Here is a 25,242-nt window from a genome sequence, read left to right as displayed (position 1 = left end):
CCGTGACTCCCCCGTGATGAAACTAAACTGATTTTAGCAGGTGAGGTCCACTGAGCTTTCTAGCCCCTTTCAGAAGCGACCTGGCGATCACAAACGATCGCTCGGCGAAGTGGCTTATCACGTGGACATTGTATAGCAGCAACACTCTCCAAACGCGTGGCGATGTCGATTCTAAATGTGGAGGGGGGAACTCTGAGACAAATCCACGCGACCACGGGGGGGAGAGAGACATGAATTGCCAGCTCCACGTGTACAGCAGGCGTGAGGGTTGAGATCGAACCCACGACCTCCTGCATGCCAGGCGAGGTAGTTAACATCTCCTAGCCACCGTGACGTCCTTAATAACAAACATCACGCAGGCGTGTGCGCACAAAGCGTTCGGCCTTCGTGCGTTATGCATGTGTGGAAAAACCCCGATTACGGGGAATTAAAGCCTGGTTTAATAAATACGAAACTCTGATAGGCTTAGACTGCTTCCTCGTCGGTGCTGCTATCGTACTCGGGGGGCGCCGTCGGGCACGAGGTAGTCGTAGAATGCGGCGGGCAGGTTGGTCTTGATGAACACGAGCTTCTCCTCCACAATCGTGGGTGCCAGTGAGTTCCTTAGCTTGGAATGGATGAAGCCCATCGTTGAGAAGTTGGCGAAGTGCGGTTCTGCAATTAGAACCAATTAAACCGGATTTCTCCCAATCTCAGATGATCGGGTTTAATATAAAAATACAATTAAACAAGATTGTAGAAAACCCGACTGTGCCACCCTTGGCGTTATGGAAACGGCATGAACCGTAGGTCAGAGTTCACGTGCATTGGAGCAGATTTGACCGACAGCACCAACAGCAGTCATTCAAAGATGGACAGCTGTAGGCTGGTTTCGCCATTACTGTAACTCATCAGTAGAGTGATAACTGCTGCATTTCACGAGGACAGTCTTTATTTTGTATTTCGTGTACACGTACAGTACATTAAAATAACTTACAGTCCTTCGTCAGTCTACTCATGGATGAGGGTCCCTCCATGGCATGCGAGTTGTGGGGAGGGGGGGGTGTATGACCATACTTCACCACGCTGGTCAATGCGGGTTGTGTGACCCAATACTGGTTCAGGCAATGATCACCATCGGACATCTGACGCTAGCCGTGTCCCAGAATCAAACTTGGATGGAACATATTTGATTACCCGGCCGGACATCTGGGAAAAAAAGTTTCATAGCTCGTCGGATTCCCCCTGCAGTCCAAAATAAAGATTGCGATTCTGATTTCTTGTTTTAACACGGATAAACTGTGCTTCGAAATGACACCAAGGGGTGGCAGTATGGGATAGGAAAGACAATTGCTCGACCTCTGATTAACCACCCATTAACCACACGTTAACCACACGTTAACCACACATTAACCACCCATTAACCACACGTTAACCACACATTAACCACCCATTAACCACACGGTAGCTGTCTGCTGCCGTATTGCGGCACGCACGACGGGAGGTTAGCACGGTGGGGGTTGTATCGGCCACTGAACAGCACGGAGTGTTTGTTCGTCCCAGCTTGCGAATAGCAAGGCTCTTTCCTCTCCTATAACACCTGGGACCTGGCCACGGCAGATTTTAAAGATATATATTTTTTTGGTTGAAATGTTCTGAGGATTTAGCTTCGTATTTTTTTGGATTATCTTATTTTAGTTGCCAGATTTCTCAACCATTGCTCGTCCGCAACTTTGTCCAGAAGGGGTGCTCGTAAATACCTTTTGAATGAACACAACCCCCACACTACAATCATCTGTGTAAAACTCCGTCGTTTGCTCTTTGGGCCACACAACTCCTCGCGCGGCTCCCCGTTGGCCAATAGTCTGGAATCCGCAGCAGCACCCCCCGAGTTGTAAGAGAGCAAGTCCATAATATAAGTATTTTTTTGGGGTTAGATCGTGTAAATATAAATGTGTTGTTAAACCCGCCACCACCCGACGCAGCCAATGAGTAAGGGTTGTCACGTAAGCAGAGCAAGTCTGGTGACAACGCGCATATTTTCTGGGTTATTGGCTGGGGCCGGGTGGAGTTGGGGGAGGCGGGTGGATTGCAACTGGGGTGTACGAGACCGGGATGGTGGTCACAACCAAGACAACAACAAAGACAAAGATCCCCCGTATAGCCTTAACACACTGTTGGGGCAAGTGCTATTAGCGAGCACCTATGAAGGCGGGCATGGCACACGAGGGGGTGGGTGGCCAGCACCACGCCCGGCCGCCTTTGTCTCCCCAGTGGCGATGTTTACACACCGCACACGATTCTCATTTGAGGCCGAGTCGACTTCGGGGATGCCCATAACTTATTCAGATAATCGTCACTGGTGTTGGCCGTGAGCGGGAATCGAACTCGGGCAGCCGGGTTCGTAGTGCAGCGTAGCGCTAATCGCGACACTACCACTCCCCATACCACCACCAACAACATCACCAACATCAACAACATCAACCACCACCACTTAATACTGTAACAACACCAACACCGACTGACGACAACCACTGACAGCGACAAGCCAACACAACCATCGCGACGCGAAGAGTAACACTGATGATGATGAAAGTGATGATGATGATGATGATTATGATGATGAACTGATGATTGCAACGATCCTCCGGCTAATGACGCTGGAGCTAACGATGTTGGCTGTAGACGATGACAATTGAAACTGAGCTGCATGTGCTGCTGATGATGATGAAGACTGATTCTGATCCTGCAGCCGACAATGATGATGATAACAATCCTGGAGCAGATGATAATTATGATGATGATCCTGGAGTTAACTGATGATGATGATGATGATGCGAGTGGAGAGCGCGATGGCACAATGAGCCTGAGTGGTTTATTTCGTGAAAAAAACGCGAACGTCCGCCTGCCTACCTCCACGCGGAGGTTTCAAAACCAAAAGTTCGAATAGCCGAAGCCTCCATGAGTCTCACCCCCCCCCCCCCCCCCCCCAGGTGCACGCTCCATCAATGAAACGACACGGGCACCGCTCAGAGGCTCAGCACCTGGCGAGCTGGTAAGCCCCTTCCTCCTCCTCCACCAGCACCGCCCACTTTCACACGGCCACGCCCACCGACACTAAGCTCCTCCCATAACCCGGGTGGCCACGCCCGTTTGTGGAGCGAGCCAGGTAGCGGTCGTGGTGGTGGGTCACGCTCCAAATGTTGTCAAATTTAATAAGTAAATAAAATTGACCGAAAAAGAAACAACTCAGTTGGGATGACACACGCGGCAACATCGACCCCCACTTACTCGGGAACTATCGCAGGTGCCACGTCCGTGAAACCAGACCTGTCAACCCCTTGTGAGTGCCTATTTTATTAGCGACCAATTCACACCTTACTGGTCACCCCGTGCCCTTATAAATATCAACGTTCATCCTACAAAGTCCCAGCATAAGGGAAAAACACAAAGACAATTTTTTTTTAATGTGCCCTTATTGAAACGGCTGTACGCCATATGGACCTGAAAACTACATTTCCCTGCGCAAGAGTACGGCGTAAACCGTCTGGGTTGACAGCTGCGGTGAAACACAGCAACGCGTTCCGTCGCTCGCAACGCTTGCCTTGCCGCTCGCCACCCCAGTGCTGTTCACTGCGTCTCATCGGTGCGGGGGCCGCCACGCATTTGAAACCACTGGCGGTTTGACAGCAGCACGATGATGATGGGGGGGGGGGGGGGGGTGTTTACTTGTTGTGTATTGTCCGGGCCCGCACCTCGGGGGCCACCAGTGGCCCGTGGGCCTTGCAATGAAGAACCCTGCGCTGGACCTTGTTGTCCTTCCCCCCACGCTTCCGATTAGCACGGTTGGCTACGTACGGTGCGAAAGAAGTTTAACAACGTAGGTACGAACGATGGAGTGAATGCCACGCGCTCTAATAAACCTCGCGGCGGCGGCGCCGACGAGGAGGAGGTGGGCGGCGGCAGTGGCTGGCGAGCGCGGAGCAAGGGGCGGAACGTGATGGCCGCCGTGCGGCACCGGCGTAGCTCGCGAGTGGGTGCGCAGGCGGTGCAACTGCGCTGAGGCCCACGGGCCAGAGGGGAGGCCGAGGCTACGAAGCGGGTGGGGGTTGGCGGTGAGTGGGGGTTGGCGGTGGGTGGGGGGGTGCCCTCGCTTTAGGCGACGTTGGCGTTTGTCTCCAGGGTGGCCCCTCTGGAGACGCTGGGGGGATGGGACGTGGGGGGTGGGGGGCCGGGTTTCCAGCCGTGCACCAGGGCCCCACGCAACCCCCTCCACCAACACGACACCATCAAAAATCATCAATAACACTCTCTCCTGGTACAGATTTGGCAAGACCTCACCAAATGTCTAACCTACAGAGTAAACCATAAAGTTCTCTGGTTTTTTAAAGTCGGTTTGATTTTCAGTTGTAAAAGAATGAGTGATAGAGAGGTGCAAAAAGTGCACTAACCAATCAGACACCAGCCCCACCTCCAACCCTACCCACACTAACCAATCAGACACCAGCTCCACCTCCAACCCTACCCACACTACCCAATCAGACACCAGCTCCACCTCCAACCCTACCCACACTAGCCAATCAGACAATATCCTGACCACATGACCTTAACCTTAATACAACAAACTAACCAATCAGCCCCCACCATTAAGCACAACCCAGACCCCAACGCTCACCATAGCTCCACTCCCTGCGTGACCTCTTGCTTGCTCTCTAGTTGTGGGTATCACCAAGACAAAGATCCCCCGTATAGCTTGAAAATATTGTTGGGGCAAGTGCTGTGAGCGAGTACCGATGAAGGCCGGAATGGCACACAAGGGGGTGGGTGGCCAGCATAACGCCCGGCCGCCTTTGTCTCCCTAGTGGCAATGTTTACACACCGCACCAGGTACTCGACTGAGTGGAGGCCCAGGATTAATTCAGATAATCGTCACCGGTGTTGGCCGTGAGCGGGAATCGACCTTGGGTCTCCGCCGGGTTGACAGCGCAGCGCTAACCGCTACTGCACCACCGCTCCCAGGTAATACCGCGTGCACTTAAAACAACCAGACTGGCTGTTGTAAAAGTAATAAATAAATATTTCGTCTCACATAAATAGTTTAAATAAAACCTCCGGGCCATAAATAGGGGAAACTGTGCAAAGGTGGCATCATCCGGCCAATTAGATGAGAGAGAACGATTTCACCACACTCTGCAAATGATCAAATACCAATCAGGCGGCCTTCACCCCCCCCCTCTACCCCCTAAATAATAAAATGGACTAACCCATGGAAAGCTCGGCAAACACCCGCCAAGTGGGCTCAGCATGGAACATTCAATTTGGTTCGTGTTTACGGGGGGGGGGAGGGCGGTTGTGAGGGAGGATATTTTGAACGGAGTTTAATGGATCCAGGTGAACGAGTGTGAACGTGAACAGCGCAGTCTCCCACCATCAGACGTCCACCACCATCTTCTTGTGAACATCCATCCCGCCAACCACCTGGGCACACGCGCACACACGCCACGGAGGGGGGAGGGCATCAGCACTGGGGGGGGGTGAGACAAAGGCGGCAGAACGTGGCGGCAGAGCGTGGCAGCTGCCACAACACTCCTTCCTCCCCCCACCGCCACCCCCCGTGTGCCGTGCGGGTCTTAACATGCGCTTGATAATAGCGCCTGTCCTGGTAAAGCTAAGAGGATGTATGCGGTATATCTTTCTGATGTGCATAGGGGGGGTGAAGGTGTTTTTTTAATCGATGGTGCAGTGGTCAGCGCACCGCGCCAGGAACTCTGGGGCCCGAGTTTGATTCCCGCTCACAGCCAAAATCGGTGATGGAATATCTCATCCTGTGGGTGGTTGTTCCTTGGACAATTCAGCCTCAAATGAGTCGTAGGTCCGTGTGTTCAACTTCTTTCGCACCGTACGTAGCCAACCGTGGCAGCCTGGCCACCCACGCCCTCGCGTTCCGTGTCGGCATTAGAGAAGGGGCTTGCCAACAGCACTCACTGACAGCCACAACGGTCTGTTAAAGTCTACACACGGTGAATCTTTGTCTTTGTACTTTGTGTGTGTCTATATATGGAAGGCCGCTCACTAAGAGACTTGTAATAAATGTGTAACCTATGTCAGTACGCAGTGCATGGGGGAGGGCATGGACCACGGTGGCAAAGATGTTAACTACCTCGCCTGGTATGCAGGAGGTCGAGGGTTCAATCCCGACCTAACCCAAAAATCCTCTACAATGAAAAATAGTTTAGTTTTTATAGTGTTAAGTTTCCCGGCGTTGGCGACCACGACGATCGCCGCGCTGGCGGCCGTGCTGGCGGCGCGACCTACGGAGCAGAACTCCTGGAAGGAGATGCGACCGTCGCCGTCCTTGTCGGCGTTGAGGATCGTCTTGTCCACGATCTGCTGCAGCTGCGTGTCCTTCAAGTTGTTGCCCACCATCATCTTGAGCACCTGGAAGAGCTCCCCGTTGGAGATGAAGCCGTCGCGGTCCATGTCGTAGATCTGGAACGCGACTGGCGGAGGGAAAGGGCGGGGGGTGTGGGGTGTGCGGGGCAAGGCAGGGGGGTGGCAGGCGGGGCTCGGGGAGAGCGTAATCCCCGTGGTGACGAGGGTGTCCGTGGTGTGTGGGGAGCGGTGGCGTAGCGGTGAGCGCTCTGCAATACAAAGCAGCGAGCCGAGTTCGATTCCCGCTCACGGCCGACACCAGTGACGATTATCTGAACTGGTTCTGGGCCTCTCCTCGGGCGACTCAGCCTCAAATGAGTACCTGGTGCGGTGTGTAAACATCGCCACTGGAGAGACAAAGGTGGCCGGGCGTGGTGCTGGCCACCCACTCCCTGGTGTACCATGCTGGCCTTCATAGGTGCTCACGAACAGCACTTGCCCCAACAGTTTGTTAAGGCTATATGGGGGATCTTTGTCTTTGTGAGACAGTCCCACAAAATTGAGGAGGCTCGTGAAGGACGCTGCTGTGGAGGCAGTCGCCCTCCAGAAACAACTGAGGGCAGAGGAGCGACGCTCACAACAATGAGCGGAGCACCGGGCAGATAAAACGCAGCAAGTTGGCACAGTGGGGAGCACAGGTGGTGCAACTGTCGGCCATCTCAGTCAACCCATGGCACCTGCTGTCCCGTGACCTCCTACCCAGCAGCGACCCTTCAACATTGTCTCAATATTCACCTAGCCTGGCGCAAGGGCCATGGTGACGTCGTCGCCAATTAGCGACGAATGGCGGCCGTTATTGTTGGTGCGCTGATCTACTCACATCGCAGCTTCTGTTCCTTGTCTCCCTTGACACTGAACTGTGAGACGCCTTCAATGAACTCTGTGGCAGAGAACGGACAAAGGCAAAGATCCCCCATGTCGCTTTTCTCAGGCTGTTGGGGCAAGTGCTGTTGGCGAACATCACTGAAGGCCGACACGGCACACGAGGTGGGCGGGGGGTGGTCAACACAGACGCACGTACGGACAAACCGAGTACAATGAGGTCATAAAGTAGATGCTGTGGTCGCGATCGCCGCGGTCGCGATCGCCGCGGTGACGATCGCCACGGCGACGATCGCCGCGGTGACGATCACCGCCACAGCTGCCGCCGTCGCCACGGTTACCCTTGAAGTCGACCTCCCCGTTGCCGTCGGTGTCGAAGATGTGGATGACTCTCTGCACGAGGGGGTTCTGCTGCAGCTCGGGCAGGGACATGAACTCCTCGACGCTGAGCGAGCCCGAGCCGTCCAGGTCGAGCTTGCGGAACCGCTTGCCCAGCCTCCGGATCTCGTCCGGATCGACTACCCGCGGGGATTGGGCGGCGAGGAGTGGGGTTAACGGGGGGGGGGGGGGGGGGGTTAACGGGGGGAACAGAGGAGAACGCAGGAAGATGTTCAAACATTAAACAGTTTTTATTGTACCAGGTGAAGCCCACTGAGCTACGCAGCTGAGCTATCACAAATGATAACTCAAGGGAGTGACTTAGCATCGTCACGTGGGCATTTTTAGCAGCAGCCAAACACTCTGACCGCGTGTTTCTAGACGCTCCACCTGCGCCCCCCAGGGCCGGCGAGGGCCCCCCGGCCACGCAAAGGCCGAGGGAGCTGGAGGCGAGAGGCGGCGGATCGAGGAGTCGCAGCGGCAGCACCGGGTCACGCAAGGGGTACCTCAAAGGGCAAGAGCTTCCCCACGTGGGTCCTGCCCCCCCCCCCGCCACCCCCAGGGAGATTAAACAAAGAGTTAAAACACACAAACATGAAACACAACCCCATGTGTAGCCTACATAGGCTACATAGGCTACACATGGGGTTGGGTGTCACGGTGGCGAGATGTTAACTATCTCGCTTGGTATACAGGAGGTCGTGGGATCGATCCCGACCCTGACGCCTGCTGCTGTGTATTTGGAGTTTGCAGTGTCTCTCTCTCTCCCCGTGGTCGTGTGGATTTTTCTCCGGGGCCTCCGGTTTTCCCCTCCACATTTATAATCAACATCACTCGTTTAGAGTATCTGGGCTGCTATAAATGTCCACGTGATAAGCCGCGACTTTGTTGAGCCATCATTTGCGATCGCCAGGTCGCTTCTGAACAAGAGCTCCAAAGCTGGGTGGGCCTTACATAAGAATAGTTTAGTTGACGTAGAACGTCGTTGATCCAAGAGCTGTTAACAAAGTGCCTACTGAGGTCCGTAGTGACACAGGGTCTATGCGCTGGCCAGCACCCTGCATGGCCGCCTTTGTCTCCCCAGTGGCGATGTTTACAGACAGCACCAGGTAATCATTTGAGGCCGAGTCGACCTCAGGGAGGTCCAGAAACGGTTCAGATAATCGTCACCGATGTTGGCCATGAGCGGGAATCGAACTCGGGTCGCCGGGTTCGTAGCGCAGCGTAGCGCTAACCGCTGCACTACCGCTCCCCTGTTCAGGCCGACGGTGGAATGGCTCAGCGATTGGCGCGCTGAGGGCATCATGAGGCCATGAGGCCAGCATCTCCTGGCCAGAAACCAATTGTTCCACGCAAGATTCTACAGACTACAACCACCACAAACCACCACCACGACCACCAAGAAGACCACCACCACCATCATGACCACCATCACCATCATGACCACCATCTCAACCACGACCATCACGACCACCACCACCACCACCAAGACCACCACGACCACCACCATCAGGACCACCACTGCCAAGACCACCAAGACCACCACCACCATCAACAGCACCACCGTAGGTTCTACGCGCACCGAAGCGGTTCAAATAAATGCCCCCCCGTGTCGCGACGAGCTGCGAGCTCGCTGGACGCGCGACTGCACGGTGGAGAGAGGTGGTGGTGGTGGTCTCCGTCCTCGTCGGAGCCAAGGGAACTATCACGGCCAGAGGTTGACATCGTCAGGAGAAAGTCAGCGGAGCGAAAGGGCTCATGAGTGACGACCCAGGGCGCCAGACCTGCTGTGTTGTCATGAATGTTTAATGGCAATCACTCCTCCACCCCCACTCACACATATACAGTGCTCTTTATGCACATACACCCAGCGTGTGTGTGTGTATGTACACTACCACTCCCCTTACACGTGTGTGTGTGTGTACACTACCGCTCCCCTTACACGTGTGTGTGAAATGCAACGTCGAGAGCTTCACCTTTCATGAATGCAAAGGAATTGAATCTTAAAGATGAGTGGCTTAAAATCAGACAACCATGCGATTTTGAGAAGGATTTCACAAGTTGGAAGAAAAATCCGAAACAGTTTGCTGTTGCAAAGGCAAACGACGAAGGGCAGAAGGGTGATGCTCACAACAACGAGCGGAGCGCCGGGTGGCTAAAACGCAGCAAGTTTGTACAGTATGGGACACAGGTGGTGCATCAGCCAGTCATCTCAGTCAGTCGACCCGCGGCACCTGCTGGGTCTGCCCCGTGACCTGCCAGCAGCGAGCCTTCGACACTTCACGTGGCCTCAAAGTGCACCTAGCCTGGCACAGGCGCCGTGGTAAAGTCACCGCCACTTCGTTATTGGTGAACGCCGGTTGTTGTTGTTGTTTGCATGGGGAGCGGCGGCGCAATGGGGGAGATGGAGCATTGAAATGGGCTCGTGAGCGAGCAGTTTCCGGGCGTATCTTGGTATCGCAGGATCCTGAGAGGTGTCGGTGGTGGTGGCTTTTGGAGGAGGCCTTCATCCAGCAGTGGATTGATCATGGCTGATGATGGTGGTGGTTGATGATGAAGGCACGGTGGAGGAGGCATGCAGCTACAGTGGCAAGCTAATGAAATGGCACCAACATTGCATATTTGGATTGCAAATTACATAATGGGTGCGATCATAGCGACGTGTGACGGCCTGTAATTAAGGGAAGCTATTTCGAATGTTTGCAAGACAACATTTGTCACTGCACTAGATTCACAAAGATCCCCCGCGTAGCCTTAACAGACTGTTGGGGCAAGTGCTGCTAGCGAGTAGCACCTATGAAGGCCGGAACTGTGGCACACAAGGTGGTGGGTGGCCAGAGCCACGCCCGGCCGCCTTTGTCTCCCCAGTGGCGATGTTTCCATGCCGCACCAGGAGGTACTCAGTTGAGGCTGAGTCGCCCCAGGGGAGGCCCAGGACCAGCTAAGATAATCATCACTGGTGTTGGCCGTGAGCAGGAATCGAACTCGGGTCGCCGGGTGTGTAGCGCAGTGTGGTTACCGCTACGCTACCGCTCCCCATAACACAAAACAACAGCTGCCATTCGGCACGCAGTGGCGATGACGACACCACAGCGCTTGTGCCAGGCTAGGTGCACTCCGAGGCCACGTGAAGTGTGGAAGGTTCACTGCTGGCAGGAGGTCACGGGACATACCCAGCAGGTGCCATGGGTTGACTGACTGAGATGGCTGGCAGATGCACCACCTGTGCCCTTGACTGTGCCAACTTGCTGCGTTTTAACCGCCCGGCACTCCGCTCGTTTATGTGAGCATCGCTCCTCCGCCCTCCGCTGTTGTTGGGTGCGAAAGAAGTTCAACATACGTACGTACTTTGCACGACTATCGTGTTTGTTGTTGCAACGTGTTTTCACCCACGGCTGCTGTGAACAAGAGCTTTATAGCTCATCAGCATCCTCCTGCAGGAGAAACTGCCCAGTAGCAGCATCCGTCGCGAGCCTCCTCCACAGAGGCCGATCTTGACACCGCTGGTACCGGTCATCGGCAAATTCACTCATCCAACCACCAACCACCCACCACCACCCACCCACCACTCACCACCCACCACTCACCACCCACTCACCACTCACAACCCACCCACCCACCACTCACCACCCACCCACCACTCACAACCCACCATTCACCACCCACCCACCACTCATCCACCACTCACCCACCACTCACCCAGCACTCACCCACCCACCACTCACCCACCACTCACCACCCACCACTACCCACCCACCACTCACCACCCACCCACCACTCACCACCCACCAAACCACTCACCCACCACTCACCCACCATTCACCCACCACTCACCACCCACCACCGACCACTCATCCACCACTCACCACCCACCCACCACCGACCACTCACCACTCACTCACCCACCACCTACCCCAGACCACGGTGTGGTGAGATGCGGTGCGGCGAGACGGGTCTACATCTGCCATCAGTGGGCGGGGGTGTCGAGTCGCGGCTGTGATTAGCCATGATTGGGGCGCGCCTGACGCGACTGTTTGCGTTAAGTGCCGAGTTAAATGAGCCCCTTGGAGGTGGGGAGACAGAAAACCCCCATGTAGCCTGCAGAGACTGGTTGGGGCAAGTGCTGTTCGCTAGCCCCCATACAGTGTGGGACCTGTTCGATTCCCGTTCACGGCCAACACCATTGGCGATTATCTGAACGGGTCCTGGGCCTCCCCGAGGCCGACTCAGCCTCAAATGAGTACCGTGCGGTGTGTAAACAACGCCACTAGGGAGACAAAGGCGGCCGGGCGTGGTGTTGGCCACCCACCCCCTCGTGTGCCGTGCCGGCCTTCACAGGTGCTGCTACTCGCTAACAGCACTTGCCCCTACAGCCTGTTACAGGCGACATGGGGGAAGCTTTCGTTCCTGGAGCGGTGGCGCAGTGAACAGATCATCCCAAATTCGATTCTTGTAGAACAGCCTACACGGGTAACGAATATCTCTACCGATACTCGGCCTCCCCTAGGTCGACTCAGCCGTACCTGGCGTGTAAATATCCCCAGTTGGGGAGACAAAGGCGGCCGGGCGTGGTTCTAGCCACCGAACCCACCCCCTCCGTTTTCCGTACTTGGCTGAGGAGCACTTTCCCCGACTGGCTGTCGAGGCTATACGGGAGCCCTTTGTCTGTGTGGGTGTATGCAGGCGTGTGTGCGCGCGAGCGAGTCTGTGCGATGGCGAGACTCACAATGAGAACACATCTCCATGGGGTAGCTGCCTTCGTTTCCCTGCGAGAGAACGGGAGGTGTCAGAGCATTAACTTCACACCCACACCTCCACGCCGCACACAAAGACAAAGGCGACCCGTGTAGCCTTCACGGACTCTTTGGGCCAAGTGCTGTTCGTGAGTAGCGCCGGTTGAAGGCCGGCCCTGGGTACGAGGGGGTGGGTGGCCAGCACCACGTCCGGCCGCCTTTGTCTCCCCAGTGGCGATGTTTACTACACACAGTACCAGGTCGACCTCGGGGAGGCCCAGGGCCGGTTCAGATAATCGTCATCATTATGAAACAACCCCTAAGACGCACACATCAACCGATTTGTCTATACACGTGGACCCATGCACACACGCACAGACCCATACACACACGCACAGACCCATACACACACGCACAGACCCATCCTGGCCATGCACACACAACCACAGCCGCCATTCACCACTGAGGGGGCAGTGACATCGCCACGGTGCCTGTGCCAGGCTAGGTGCACTTCGAGGTTTTCACGTTCAGCGTCGGAGACTCCGTTGCTGGCAGGAGGTCACGGGACAGGCCCCGGGGTGAACCAAACCGAGATGACTGTCAGATGCACCACCTTGCGCTCCCCCCCCCCACTGTGATAAAGACAAAGGTCCACCGTGTAGCCTGAACAGACTGTTGGGGCAAGTGCTGTTAGCGAGGCCAGCACGGCACACGAGGGGGTGGGTGGCCAGCACCACGCCCGCGCGCCTTTGTCTCCCTCTAGTGTGACGTACACATGCAGCAGCAATAACGACCACACGTACGGGAGACGCGCCAAAACAGCAGTCCGTTGACACCTGAGTATGATGCAATACATAGAATGAATAATACATACTCACATTATGTAAAATACACACAAATTACACAGCCGTGCACATCATACAAAGCACGCATACTGCAGTGTGCATGCACAGAAACAAGACAAAGATCCCCGTATAGCCTTCAACATGCTGTCGGGGGCAAGTGCTGATAGCGGGCACCGATTATGAAGGCTGGCACGACACACGAGGGGGGGGGGGTCAAACAGCACGGCCGCCTTTGTCTCCCAAGAGCTGTGATGTTTACCACCCCTTCATAGGTGCTCGCTAACAGTGCCTGCCCCGACAGCCTGTGTGAGCTAGATGGGGATATATCTCCGTCTTGTTTATACAAATAAACACACACACACAGCACCCATGGATACATTGACAAATGATTCATTAAAAACAAATCTGTAATTACCCATACACGTTATGCACACACAACACACGAATCTCAATGGGCTCAATAAAGGACACTGCGTGAGACTGAATGACTGAATAATGCATCCCAATCCCATATAGCACAGCACACGTTCACGAATCTCAATGGGCTCTCCGCATGGCTCAGTACAGGGCAACGCACATGCACACAAAGACTGCCTGTGAACAAGCAGACTGGCTGTGAACAGGCAGTCTGTGAACACTGCCTGTGAACAGGCAGTCTTCCTCGCAAGCTCAGCAGTGGTTGAGCCTGCAGAGCTTGGACACACACACAGAGACACACACACTAGCACACACAGTGACACACACAGTGACACACAGTGACACACACTAGCACACACTAGCACACACTGAGACACACACTAGCACACACAGTGACACACAGTGACACACACACAGAGACACACAAAGATCCCCCGTATAGCCTTAACAGACTGTAGGGGCAAGTGCTGTTAGCGAGCACCTATGAAGGCCGGAACGGTACACGAGGGGGTGGGTGGCCAGCACCACGCCCGACCGCCTTTGTCTCCCCAATGGCGATGTTTACACACCGCACCAGGTACTATTTAAGGCTGAGTCGACCTAGGAGAGGCCCAGGACCGGTTCAGATAATCGTCACTGGTGTTAGCCGTGAGCGGGAATCGAACCCGGGTCGCCAGGTTCATAGCGCAGCGCGCTAACCGCTACACTACCGCTCCCCACGACACACACACACTAGCACACACAGTGACACACACACACAGAGACACACACACTAGCACACACCAGCACACACACAGACACACACACTAGCACACACACAGACACACACACACACTAGCACACACAGTGACACACACTAGCACACAGACACAGAGAGACACCCACACTAGCACACACACTAGCACACACAGACACACAGAGACACACAGACACACACACACTAGCATACACAGACACACAGACACAGAGAGACACCCACATTAGCACACACAGACACACACACACTAGCACACACAGACACACACACACACACTAGCACACACAGACACACACAGACACACACACTAGCATACACAGACACAGAGAGACACCCACATTAGCACACACAGACACACACACACTAGCACACACAGACACACACACACTAGCACACACAGACACACACGAGCACACACACACAAGCACACACAGACACAGAGACACACAGACACAGAGAGACACCCACACTAGCACACACACACACAGAAAGACACCCACACTAACAGACACACACAGAGACACACACACAGACACACACACAGACACACACAGACACAGAGAGACACCCACACCAGCAGAGACACACACACACACAGAGACACACACACACACAGGGACACACAGACACACACACACTCTGTCTTTCTCACCATTTTGCCGCACGGCCTCTCGCAGCAGCTTCGCTGCGGACGTCTCGTGGATGGCGGAGAGCGGCGGAGCAGACAATGGGGGATCCCCCCGATCCCCCCATCCCCCCATCCCCCCCGATCCCCCCTCCCCTCCCGATCCCCCCCATCCCCCTCCTCCTGTTCGTTCTGCACCTCCCACCCACGCCGTCTCCTCCACGCTCCCTCCCTCCCTCCTCCTGTTGTGCCCTCATCAGCTCCCCTCCCGCCTGCCCCCCATGCTCTCCGTTCCCCCTCGACCCCTGTTGCCTCCCAGCTGTTCTGCCTCCCCTGTTCTACCCCCTCCTAATTGTTCCACCATCCATACACCCCGCCCCCTGTTCTACCCGCTGTTCCCCTCCCTTCTGTCCCCCCCGTCCCCCCCCCTTGTTCTACCCTCTGTTCCCCTCCCTTCTGTTCCCCTGCCTTCTGTTCACGTGTGTGTGTTGTGTAGACGTGTGTTGGTATACACGTGTGTGTGTGTTGGTGTACACGTGTGTTGGTGTACACGTGTGTGTTGGTGTACACGTGTGTGTGGTGTACACGTGTGTGTGTGTGTTGGTGTACACGTGTGTGTGGTGTACACGTGTGTGTGTGTTGGTGTACACGTGTGTGTGTGTTGGTGTACACGTGTGTGTGGTGTACACGTGTGTGTGTGTTGTGTACACGTGTGTGTGGTGTACACGTGTGTGTTGGTGTACACGTGTGTGTGTTGGTGTACACGTGTGTGTGGTGTACACGTGTGTGTGTGTGTTGGTGTACACGTGTGTGTGTGGTGTACACGTGTGTGTGTGTTGGTGTACACGTGTGTGTGGTGTACACGTGTGTGTGTGTTGGTGTACACGTGTGTGTGGTGTACACGTGTGTGTGTGTTGGTGTACACGTGTGTGTGTGTTGGTGTACACGTGTGTGTGTGTTGGTGTACACGTGTGTGTGGTGTACACGTGTGTGTGTGTGTTGTGTACACGTTTGTGTGGTGTACACGTGTGTGTTGGTGTACACGTGTGTGTGTTGGTGTACACGTGTGTGTGGTGTACACGTGTGTGTGTGTGTTGGTGTACACGTGTGTGTGTGTGTTGTGTACACGTGTGTGTGTTGTGTACACGTGTGTGTGTTGGTGTACACGTGTGTGTTGGTGTACACGTGTGTGCTGTGTACACGTGTGTGTGTGTTACACGTGTGTACACGTGTGTTATGTACATACGTGTATACACGTGTTGTGTGTAGACGTGCAGGCCAGCACTAATCGAAGTTGTAATCGATAAGGGTCGTAGCACGCTTCGTGAATTGAGCAAGGTTGTATGCATGTCTGTTGAACTTCTTTCGCACCGTACGTAGCCAACCGTGCTAATCGAAGCTGGGTGGAGTTTGGGGAAGAGAGAGGGTTGGAGGGGATTTGAAGGTGCAGGACATATTGTGACCTGCGGTGTGGGGAGTGAGTGAGTGGGTGAGGATGTTGTGACGTGCGGTGTGATGAGTGGGTGAGTGGGTGAGTGAGTGAGTGGGTGAGTGGGTGAGTGGGTGAGGGTGTTGTGACATGCGGTGTGGTGAGTGGGTGAGTGGGTGAGTGAGTGGGTGACTGAGTGACTGAGTGGGTGGGTGAGTGGGTGAGGATGTTGTGACATGCGGTGTGGTGAGTGGGTGAGTGAGTGAGTGAGTGGGTGAGTGAGTGAGTGACTGAGTGGGTGGGTGAGTGGGTGAGGATGTTGTGACATGCGGTGTGGTGAGTGGGTGAGTGAGTGAGTGGGTGAGTGAGTGAGTGAGTGACTGAGTGGGTGGGTGAGTGGGTGAGGATGTTGTGACATGCAGTGTGGTGAGTGGGTGAGTGGGCGAGTGGGTGAGTGAGTGAGTGGGTGAGTGAGTGACTGAGTGGGTGGGTGAGTGGGTGAGTGGGTGAGGATGTTGTGACATGCGGTGTGGTGAGTCAGTGGGTGAGTGAGTGAGTGGGTGAGTGAGTGGGTGAGTGAGTGGGTGGGTGAGTGAGTGGGTGGGTGAGTGAGTGGGTGAGGATGTTGTGACGTGCGGTGTGGTGAGTGAGTGGGTGGGTGAGTGGGTGAGGATGTTGTGACATGCGGTGTGGTGAGTCAGTGGGTGAGTGGGTGGGTGAGTGAGTGGGTGAGGATGTTGTGACGTGCGGTGTGGTGAGTGAGTGGGTGAGTGAGTGGGTGAGTGAGTGGGTGGGTGAGTGAGTGGGTGAGTGAGTGACTGAGTGGGTGGGTGAGTGGGTGAGTGGGTGAGGATGTTGTGATGCGCGGTGTGGTGGTTGAGACAAATGAGTGTGGCAGTCCCAGTCCTCTCTCCGTGGCTGGAGAGGACTCGGCGAGTGAAGTCCACTGGAGCAGTTGCCGTGCTCGGAGCGATCGTTGAGCGAGCAGGAGGCGACTGGTCCACCACCTCGCGCCTGTTGCTTCACGCCACGAGTTGTCACGTGCAGTGCCGATGCCGACCAAATGCACGATCGTCGTTACATCCCAATGGCGGTGCACACACAAAACAAAACTGTAATTGTCCCGGCAGAGGCGTGAGTGGGCTCACAGCGAGGCACACACACACACACGTCTTGAGCGAGCTGCGATGGAGCTGTGAGAAAGGAGATCGGTGGAGTGGTGTTCGTGTCGATTTGTCGCCGTTCTGATGATTCTCGCCGAAGGAGTGGCACGAATTGCGTGGCGCTGTTGCGTTGGCAGTGATGCTCACGTTCCAGAGGCCTGTTCCAAAGTCAATTTGCAACTTTAAAATGCCCGTCGCTTGCAAACACGTTGTACGGCACGTACACTAAACACGGCGAATTACTTTAAAAGTTGTCTAATCTCCTGTATATGCCAGATGCCACTGGTTCTTCACGTTCTGCAGATGTAGATGCCACCACCCCATAGGCAACTTGACATACGGACCAGGTTCGTAAGTTGAGTCCCTGGATACATATATGATCTATGATAGTCGACGTTTCTGGCGATGGGCCTTCTTCACAGCACACCTCTCTATGGTGCCGTGAAGGGCCACTGCCCAAATCGTGGCCGATGATCGATCGAATGTTTCCGTCAGACCACACGCGCACTCGGTGTGGCTGCGCTGTAACCAAGGGAGCGTTTCGCTTCGCGTGGAAGGAAGCCGCACGGTGTCCGGAGTAAACCCACTGATCGGACGAGGGGGGTATCGCTACAAGGTCCGCACAGATGCGTTGACGAACCCACTTGCTGTGCTGCCATCTCCTGGCCACCTGTCAGGGTTTCGAGGCTTTTACAAATCACTGCATGGCTCACCAACCCTGGGAGTGGGTGATGGGTTACTGGTCTGGCCAAGAGAGTGGGCGACTTCCATGTCTGGGCTAGAGAGTGGGTGCTGATTTCTAGGTCTGTACCACACAGTGCGTGGTGAGTTATCGATCTGACTTCAGAGTGTGTGATGAGTTCTGGTCTGTACTACACAGTGCGTGGTGAGTTATTGATCTGACTTCAGAGTGCGAGATGAGTTCTGGTCTGTACCACACAGTGCGTGGTGAGTTATTGATCTGGCTTCAGAGTGCGTGATGAGTTCTGGTCTGTACTACACAGTGCGTGGTGAGTTATTGATCTGGCTTCAGAGTGCGTGATGAGTTCTGGTCTGTATTACACAGTGCGTGATGAGTTATTGATCTGACTTCAGAGTGCGTGATGAGTTCTGGTCTGTACTACACAGTGCGTGGTGAGTTATTGATCTGGCTTCAGAGTGCGAGATGAGTTCTGGTCTGTACTACACAGTGCGTGGTGAGTTATTGATCTGGCTTCAGAGTGCGTGATGAGTTCTGGTCTGTACTACACAGTGCGTGGTGAGTTATTGATCTGACTTCAGAGTGCGTGATGAGTTCTGGTCTGTACTACACAGTGCGTGGTGAGTTATTGATCTGGCTTCAGAGTGTGTGATGAGTTCTGGTCTGTATTACACAGTGCGTGGTGAGTTATTGATCTGACTTCAGAGTGTGTGATGAGTTCTGGTCTGTACTACACAGTGCGTGATTGGTTATTGATCTGGCTTCAGAGTGCGTGATGAGTTCTGGTCTGTATTACACAGTGCGTGATGAGTTATTGATCTGACTTCAGAGTGCGTGATGAGTTCTGGTCTGTACTACACAGTGCGTGGTGAGTTATTGATCTGGCTTCAGAGTGCGTGATGAGTTCTGGTCTGTATTACACAGTGCGTGATGAGTTATTGATCTGACTTCAGAGTGCGTGATGAGTTCTGGTCTGTACTACACAGTGCGTGATGAGTTATTGATCTGGCTTCAGAGTGCGTGATGAGTTCTGGTCTGTACCACACAGTGCGTGGTGAGTTATTGATCTGGCTTCAGAGTGTGTGATGAGTTCTGGTCTGTACCACACAGTGCGTGGTGAGTTATCGATCTGACTTCAGAGTGTGTGATGAGTTCTGGTCTGTACTACACAGTGTGTGATGAGTTATTGATCTGACTTCAGAGTGTGTGATGAGTTCTGGTCTGTACCACACAGGGCGTGGTGAGTTATTGATCTGGCTTCAGAGTGCGTGATGAGTTCTGGTCTGTACTACACAGTGCGTGGTGAGTTATCGATCTGACTTCAGAGTGTGTGATGAGTTCTGGTCTGTACTACACAGTGCGTGGTGAGTTATTGATCTGGCTTCAGAGTGCGAGATGAGTTCTGGTCTGTACCACACAGGGCGTGGTGAGTTATTGATCTGGCTTCAGAGTGCGTGATGAGTTCTGGTCTGTACTACACAGTGCGTGGTGAGTTATTGATCTGGCTTCAGAGTGCGTGATGAGTTCTGGTCTGTACCACACAGTGCGTGATGAGTTATTGATCTGGCTTCAGAGTGTGTGATGAGTTCTGGTCTGTACTACACAGTGCGTGATGAGTTATTGATCTGGCTTCAGAGTGCGTGATGAGTTCTGGTCTGTACCACACAGTGCGTGGTGAGTTATTGATCTGGCTTCAGAGTGTGTGATGAGTTCTGGTCTGTACCACACAGTGCGTGGTGAGTTATTGATCTGGCTTCAGAGTGTGTGATGAGTTCTGGTCTGTACTACACAGTGCGTGATGAGTTATTGATCTGGCTTCAGAGTGCGTGATGAGTTCTGGTCTGTACCACACAGTGCGTGGTGAGTTATTGATCTGGCTTCAGAGTGTGTGATGAGTTCTGGTCTGTACTACACAGTGCGTGATGAGTTATTGATCTGACTTCAGAGTGCGAGATGAGTTCTGGTCTGTACCACACAGTGCGTGGTGAGTTATTGATCTGGCTTCAGAGTGCGTGATGAGTTCTGGTCTGTACTACACAGTGCGTGGTGAGTTATTGATCTGGCTTCAGAGTGCGTGATGAGTTCTGGTCTGTATTACACAGTGCGTGATGAGTTATTGATCTGACTTCAGAGTGCGTGATGAGTTCTGGTCTGTACTACACAGTGCGTGGTGAGTTATTGATCTGGCTTCAGAGTGCGAGATGAGTTCTGGTCTGTACTACACAGTGCGTGGTGAGTTATTGATCTGGCTTCAGAGTGCGTGATGAGTTCTGGTCTGTACTACACAGTGCGTGGTGAGTTATTGATCTGACTTCAGAGTGCGTGATGAGTTCTGGTCTGTACTACACAGTGCGTGGTGAGTTATTGATCTGGCTTCAGAGTGTGTGATGAGTTCTGGTCTGTATTACACAGTGCGTGGTGAGTTATTGATCTGACTTCAGAGTGTGTGATGAGTTCTGGTCTGTACTACACAGTGCGTGATTGGTTATTGATCTGGCTTCAGAGTGCGTGATGAGTTCTGGTCTGTATTACACAGTGCGTGATGAGTTATTGATCTGACTTCAGAGTGCGTGATGAGTTCTGGTCTGTACTACACAGTGCGTGGTGAGTTATTGATCTGGCTTCAGAGTGCGTGATGAGTTCTGGTCTGTATTACACAGTGCGTGATGAGTTATTGATCTGACTTCAGAGTGCGTGATGAGTTCTGGTCTGTACTACACAGTGCGTGATGAGTTATTGATCTGGCTTCAGAGTGCGTGATGAGTTCTGGTCTGTACCACACAGTGCGTGGTGAGTTATTGATCTGGCTTCAGAGTGTGTGATGAGTTCTGGTCTGTACCACACAGTGCGTGGTGAGTTATCGATCTGACTTCAGAGTGTGTGATGAGTTCTGGTCTGTACTACACAGTGTGTGATGAGTTATTGATCTGACTTCAGAGTGTGTGATGAGTTCTGGTCTGTACCACACAGGGCGTGGTGAGTTATTGATCTGGCTTCAGAGTGCGTGATGAGTTCTGGTCTGTACTACACAGTGCGTGGTGAGTTATCGATCTGACTTCAGAGTGTGTGATGAGTTCTGGTCTGTACTACACAGTGCGTGGTGAGTTATTGATCTGGCTTCAGAGTGCGAGATGAGTTCTGGTCTGTACCACACAGGGCGTGGTGAGTTATTGATCTGGCTTCAGAGTGCGTGATGAGTTCTGGTCTGTACTACACAGTGCGTGGTGAGTTATTGATCTGGCTTCAGAGTGCGTGATGAGTTCTGGTCTGTACCACACAGTGCGTGATGAGTTATTGATCTGGCTTCAGAGTGCGAGATGAGTTCTGGTCTGTACCACACAGGGCGTGGTGAGTTATTGATCTGGCTTCAGAGTGCGTGATGAGTTCTGGTCTGTACTACACAGTGCGTGGTGAGTTATTGATCTGGCTTCAGAGTGCGTGATGAGTTCTGGTCTGTACCACACAGTGCGTGATGAGTTATTGATCTGGCTTCAGAGTGTGTGATGAGTTCTGGTCTGTACTACACAGTGCGTGATGAGTTATTGATCTGGCTTCAGAGTGCGTGATGAGTTCTGGTCTGTACCACACAGTGCGTGGTGAGTTATTGATCTGGCTTCAGAGTGTGTGATGAGTTCTGGTCTGTACCACACAGTGCGTGGTGAGTTATTGATCTGGCTTCAGAGTGTGTGATGAGTTCTGGTCTGTACTACACAGTGCGTGATGAGTTATTGATCTGGCTTCAGAGTGCGTGATGAGTTCTGGTCTGTACCACACAGTGCGTGGTGAGTTATTGATCTGGCTTCAGAGTGTGTGATGAGTTCTGGTCTGTACTACACAGTGCGTGATGAGTTATTGATCTGGCTTCAGAGTGCGTGATGAGTTCTGGTCTGTACTACACAGTGCGTGGTGAGTTATTGATCTGGCTTCAGAGTGTGTGATGAGTTCTGGTCTGTACCACACAGTGCGTGGTGAGTTATTGATCTGGCTTCAGAGTGCGAGATGAGTTCTGGTCTGTACCACACAGTGCGTGGTGAGTTATTGATCTGGCTTCAGAGTGCGTGATGAGTTCTGGTCTGTACTACACAGTGCGTGGTGAGTTATCGATCTGACTTCAGAGTGTGTGATGAGTTCTGGTCTGTACTACACAGTGCGTGATGAGTTATTGATCTGACTTCAGAGTGCGAGATGAGTTCTGGTCTGTACCACACAGTGCGTGGTGAGTTATTGATCTGGCTTCAGAGTGCGTGATGAGTTCTGGTCTGTACTACACAGTGCGTGGTGAGTTATTGATCTGGCTTCAGAGTGCGTGATGAGTTCTGGTCTGTATTACACAGTGCGTGATGAGTTATTGATCTGACTTCAGAGTGCGTGATGAGTTCTGGTCTGTACTACACAGTGCGTGGTGAGTTATTGATCTGGCTTCAGAGTGCGAGATGAGTTCTGGTCTGTACTACACAGTGCGTGGTGAGTTATTGATCTGGCTTCAGAGTGCGTGATGAGTTCTGGTCTGTACTACACAGTGCGTGGTGAGTTATTGATCTGACTTCAGAGTGCGTGATGAGTTCTGGTCTGTACTACACAGTGCGTGGTGAGTTATTGATCTGGCTTCAGAGTGTGTGATGAGTTCTGGTCTGTATTACACAGTGCGTGGTGAGTTATTGATCTGACTTCAGAGTGTGTGATGAGTTCTGGTCTGTACTACACAGTGCGTGATTGGTTATTGATCTGGCTTCAGAGTGCGTGATGAGTTCTGGTCTGTATTACACAGTGCGTGATGAGTTATTGATCTGACTTCAGAGTGCGTGATGAGTTCTGGTCTGTACTACACAGTGCGTGGTGAGTTATTGATCTGGCTTCAGAGTGCGTGATGAGTTCTGGTCTGTATTACACAGTGCGTGATGAGTTATTGATCTGACTTCAGAGTGCGTGATGAGTTCTGGTCTGTACTACACAGTGCGTGATGAGTTATTGATCTGGCTTCAGAGTGCGTGATGAGTTCTGGTCTGTACCACACAGTGCGTGGTGAGTTATTGATCTGGCTTCAGAGTGTGTGATGAGTTCTGGTCTGTACCACACAGTGCGTGGTGAGTTATCGATCTGACTTCAGAGTGTGTGATGAGTTCTGGTCTGTACTACACAGTGTGTGATGAGTTATTGATCTGACTTCAGAGTGTGTGATGAGTTCTGGTCTGTACCACACAGGGCGTGGTGAGTTATTGATCTGGCTTCAGAGTGCGTGATGAGTTCTGGTCTGTACTACACAGTGCGTGGTGAGTTATCGATCTGACTTCAGAGTGTGTGATGAGTTCTGGTCTGTACTACACAGTGCGTGGTGAGTTATTGATCTGGCTTCAGAGTGCGAGATGAGTTCTGGTCTGTACCACACAGGGCGTGGTGAGTTATTGATCTGGCTTCAGAGTGCGTGATGAGTTCTGGTCTGTATTACACAGTGCGTGGTGAGTTATTGATCTGGCTTCAGAGTGCGTGATGAGTTCTGGTCTGTACCACACAGTGCGTGATGAGTTATTGATCTGGCTTCAGAGTGTGTGATGAGTTCTGGTCTGTACTACACAGTGCGTGATGAGTTATTGATCTGGCTTCAGAGTGCGTGATGAGTTCTGGTCTGTACCACACAGTGCGTGGTGAGTTATTGATCTGGCTTCAGAGTGTGTGATGAGTTCTGGTCTGTACCACACAGTGCGTGGTGAGTTATTGATCTGGCTTCAGAGTGTGTGATGAGTTCTGGTCTGTACTACACAGTGCGTGATGAGTTATTGATCTGGCTTCAGAGTGCGTGATGAGTTCTGGTCTGTACCACACAGTGCGTGGTGAGTTATTGATCTGGCTTCAGAGTGTGTGATGAGTTCTGGTCTGTACTACACAGTGCGTGATGAGTTATTGATCTGGCTTCAGAGTGCGTGATGAGTTCTGGTCTGTACTACACAGTGCGTGGTGAGTTATTGATCTGGCTTCAGAGTGTGTGATGAGTTCTGGTCTGTACCACACAGTGCGTGGTGAGTTATCGATCTGACTTCAGAGTGTGTGATGAGTTCTGGTCTGTACTACACAGTGCGTGGTGAGTTATTGATCTGGCTTCAGAGTGCGAGATGAGTTCTGGTCTGTACCACACAGTGCGTGGTGAGTTATTGATCTGGCTTCAGAGTGCGTGATGAGTTCTGGTCTGTACTACACAGTGCGTGGTGAGTTATCGATCTGACTTCAGAGTGTGTGATGAGTTCTGGTCTGTACCACACAGTGCGTGGTGAGTTATTGATCTGACTTCAGAGTGCGTGATGAGTTCTGGTCTGTACTACACAGTGCGTGGTGAGTTATCGATCTGACTTCAGAGTGTGTGATGAGTTCTGGTCTGTACTACACAGTGCGTGGTGAGTTATTGATCTGGCTTCAGAGTGCGTGATGAGTTCTGGTCTGTACTACACAGTGCGTGGTGAGTTATCGATCTGACTTCAGAGTGTGTGATGAGTTCTGGTCTGTACCACACAGTGCGTGATGAGTTATTGATCTGACTTCAGAGTGCGTGATGAGTTCTGGTCTGTACCACACAGTGCGTGGTGAGTTATTGATCTGACTTCAGAGTGCGTGATGAGTTCTGGTCTGTACTACACAGTGTGTGGTGAGTTATCGATCTGACTTCAGAGTGCGTGATGAGTTCTGGTCTGTACTACACAGTGCGTAATGAGTTCTTTGTCTGGGCTATAGCGTAGGTGAGGAGTTTTCGATCTGACTACAGTGGGTGTGAGAGTTTGCGTGACCACTGCCATCCATTTCTCGCGAGTCCCAACGCCTCTTCACGACTTACAAAGGCCAGGCACAGCGGCATTTTAAAGTCACGAGACCCTTCCAGAAGGTGATTGCTTGGTGTGTTGGCAACTTGCAAGGCGACGTCGCCGCAGCGTCCACTCATTCCAGCAGCGGGACATCATCTCACGACCCGAGACGCG

General features: G+C 53.1%; 1 protein-coding gene across 1 annotated transcript; it reads right to left on the bottom strand.

Annotated features, from left to right (window-relative positions):
- Nucleotides 1–909: 909 nt before the first annotated feature.
- LOC133356351 (calcineurin subunit B type 1-like) lies at nucleotides 910–15,115 on the bottom strand. The gene is made up of 6 exons (XM_061573828.1): nucleotides 15,016–15,115; nucleotides 12,338–12,377; nucleotides 7,575–7,751; nucleotides 7,232–7,291; nucleotides 6,295–6,479; nucleotides 910–5,457 (listed from the first exon to the last, which is right to left on the bottom strand). Exons 1-6 carry the CDS (start codon nucleotides 15,016–15,018, stop codon nucleotides 5,410–5,412), a joined length of 513 nt encoding a protein of 170 aa, XP_061429812.1. The 5' UTR covers nucleotides 15,019–15,115; the 3' UTR covers nucleotides 910–5,409.
- Nucleotides 15,116–25,242: the final 10,127 nt, after the last annotated feature.

This window comes from Lethenteron reissneri, chromosome 53 (genome assembly GCF_015708825.2).
Source record: "Lethenteron reissneri isolate LAM-NWPU_2019-01 chromosome 53, ASM1570882v1, whole genome shotgun sequence".
In the NCBI taxonomy this organism is placed as follows: Eukaryota; Metazoa; Chordata; class Hyperoartia; order Petromyzontiformes; family Petromyzontidae; genus Lethenteron; species Lethenteron reissneri.
Note: the sequence above shows the minus strand (reverse complement) of the source record. Positions and strands in the feature narration are given on the sequence as shown.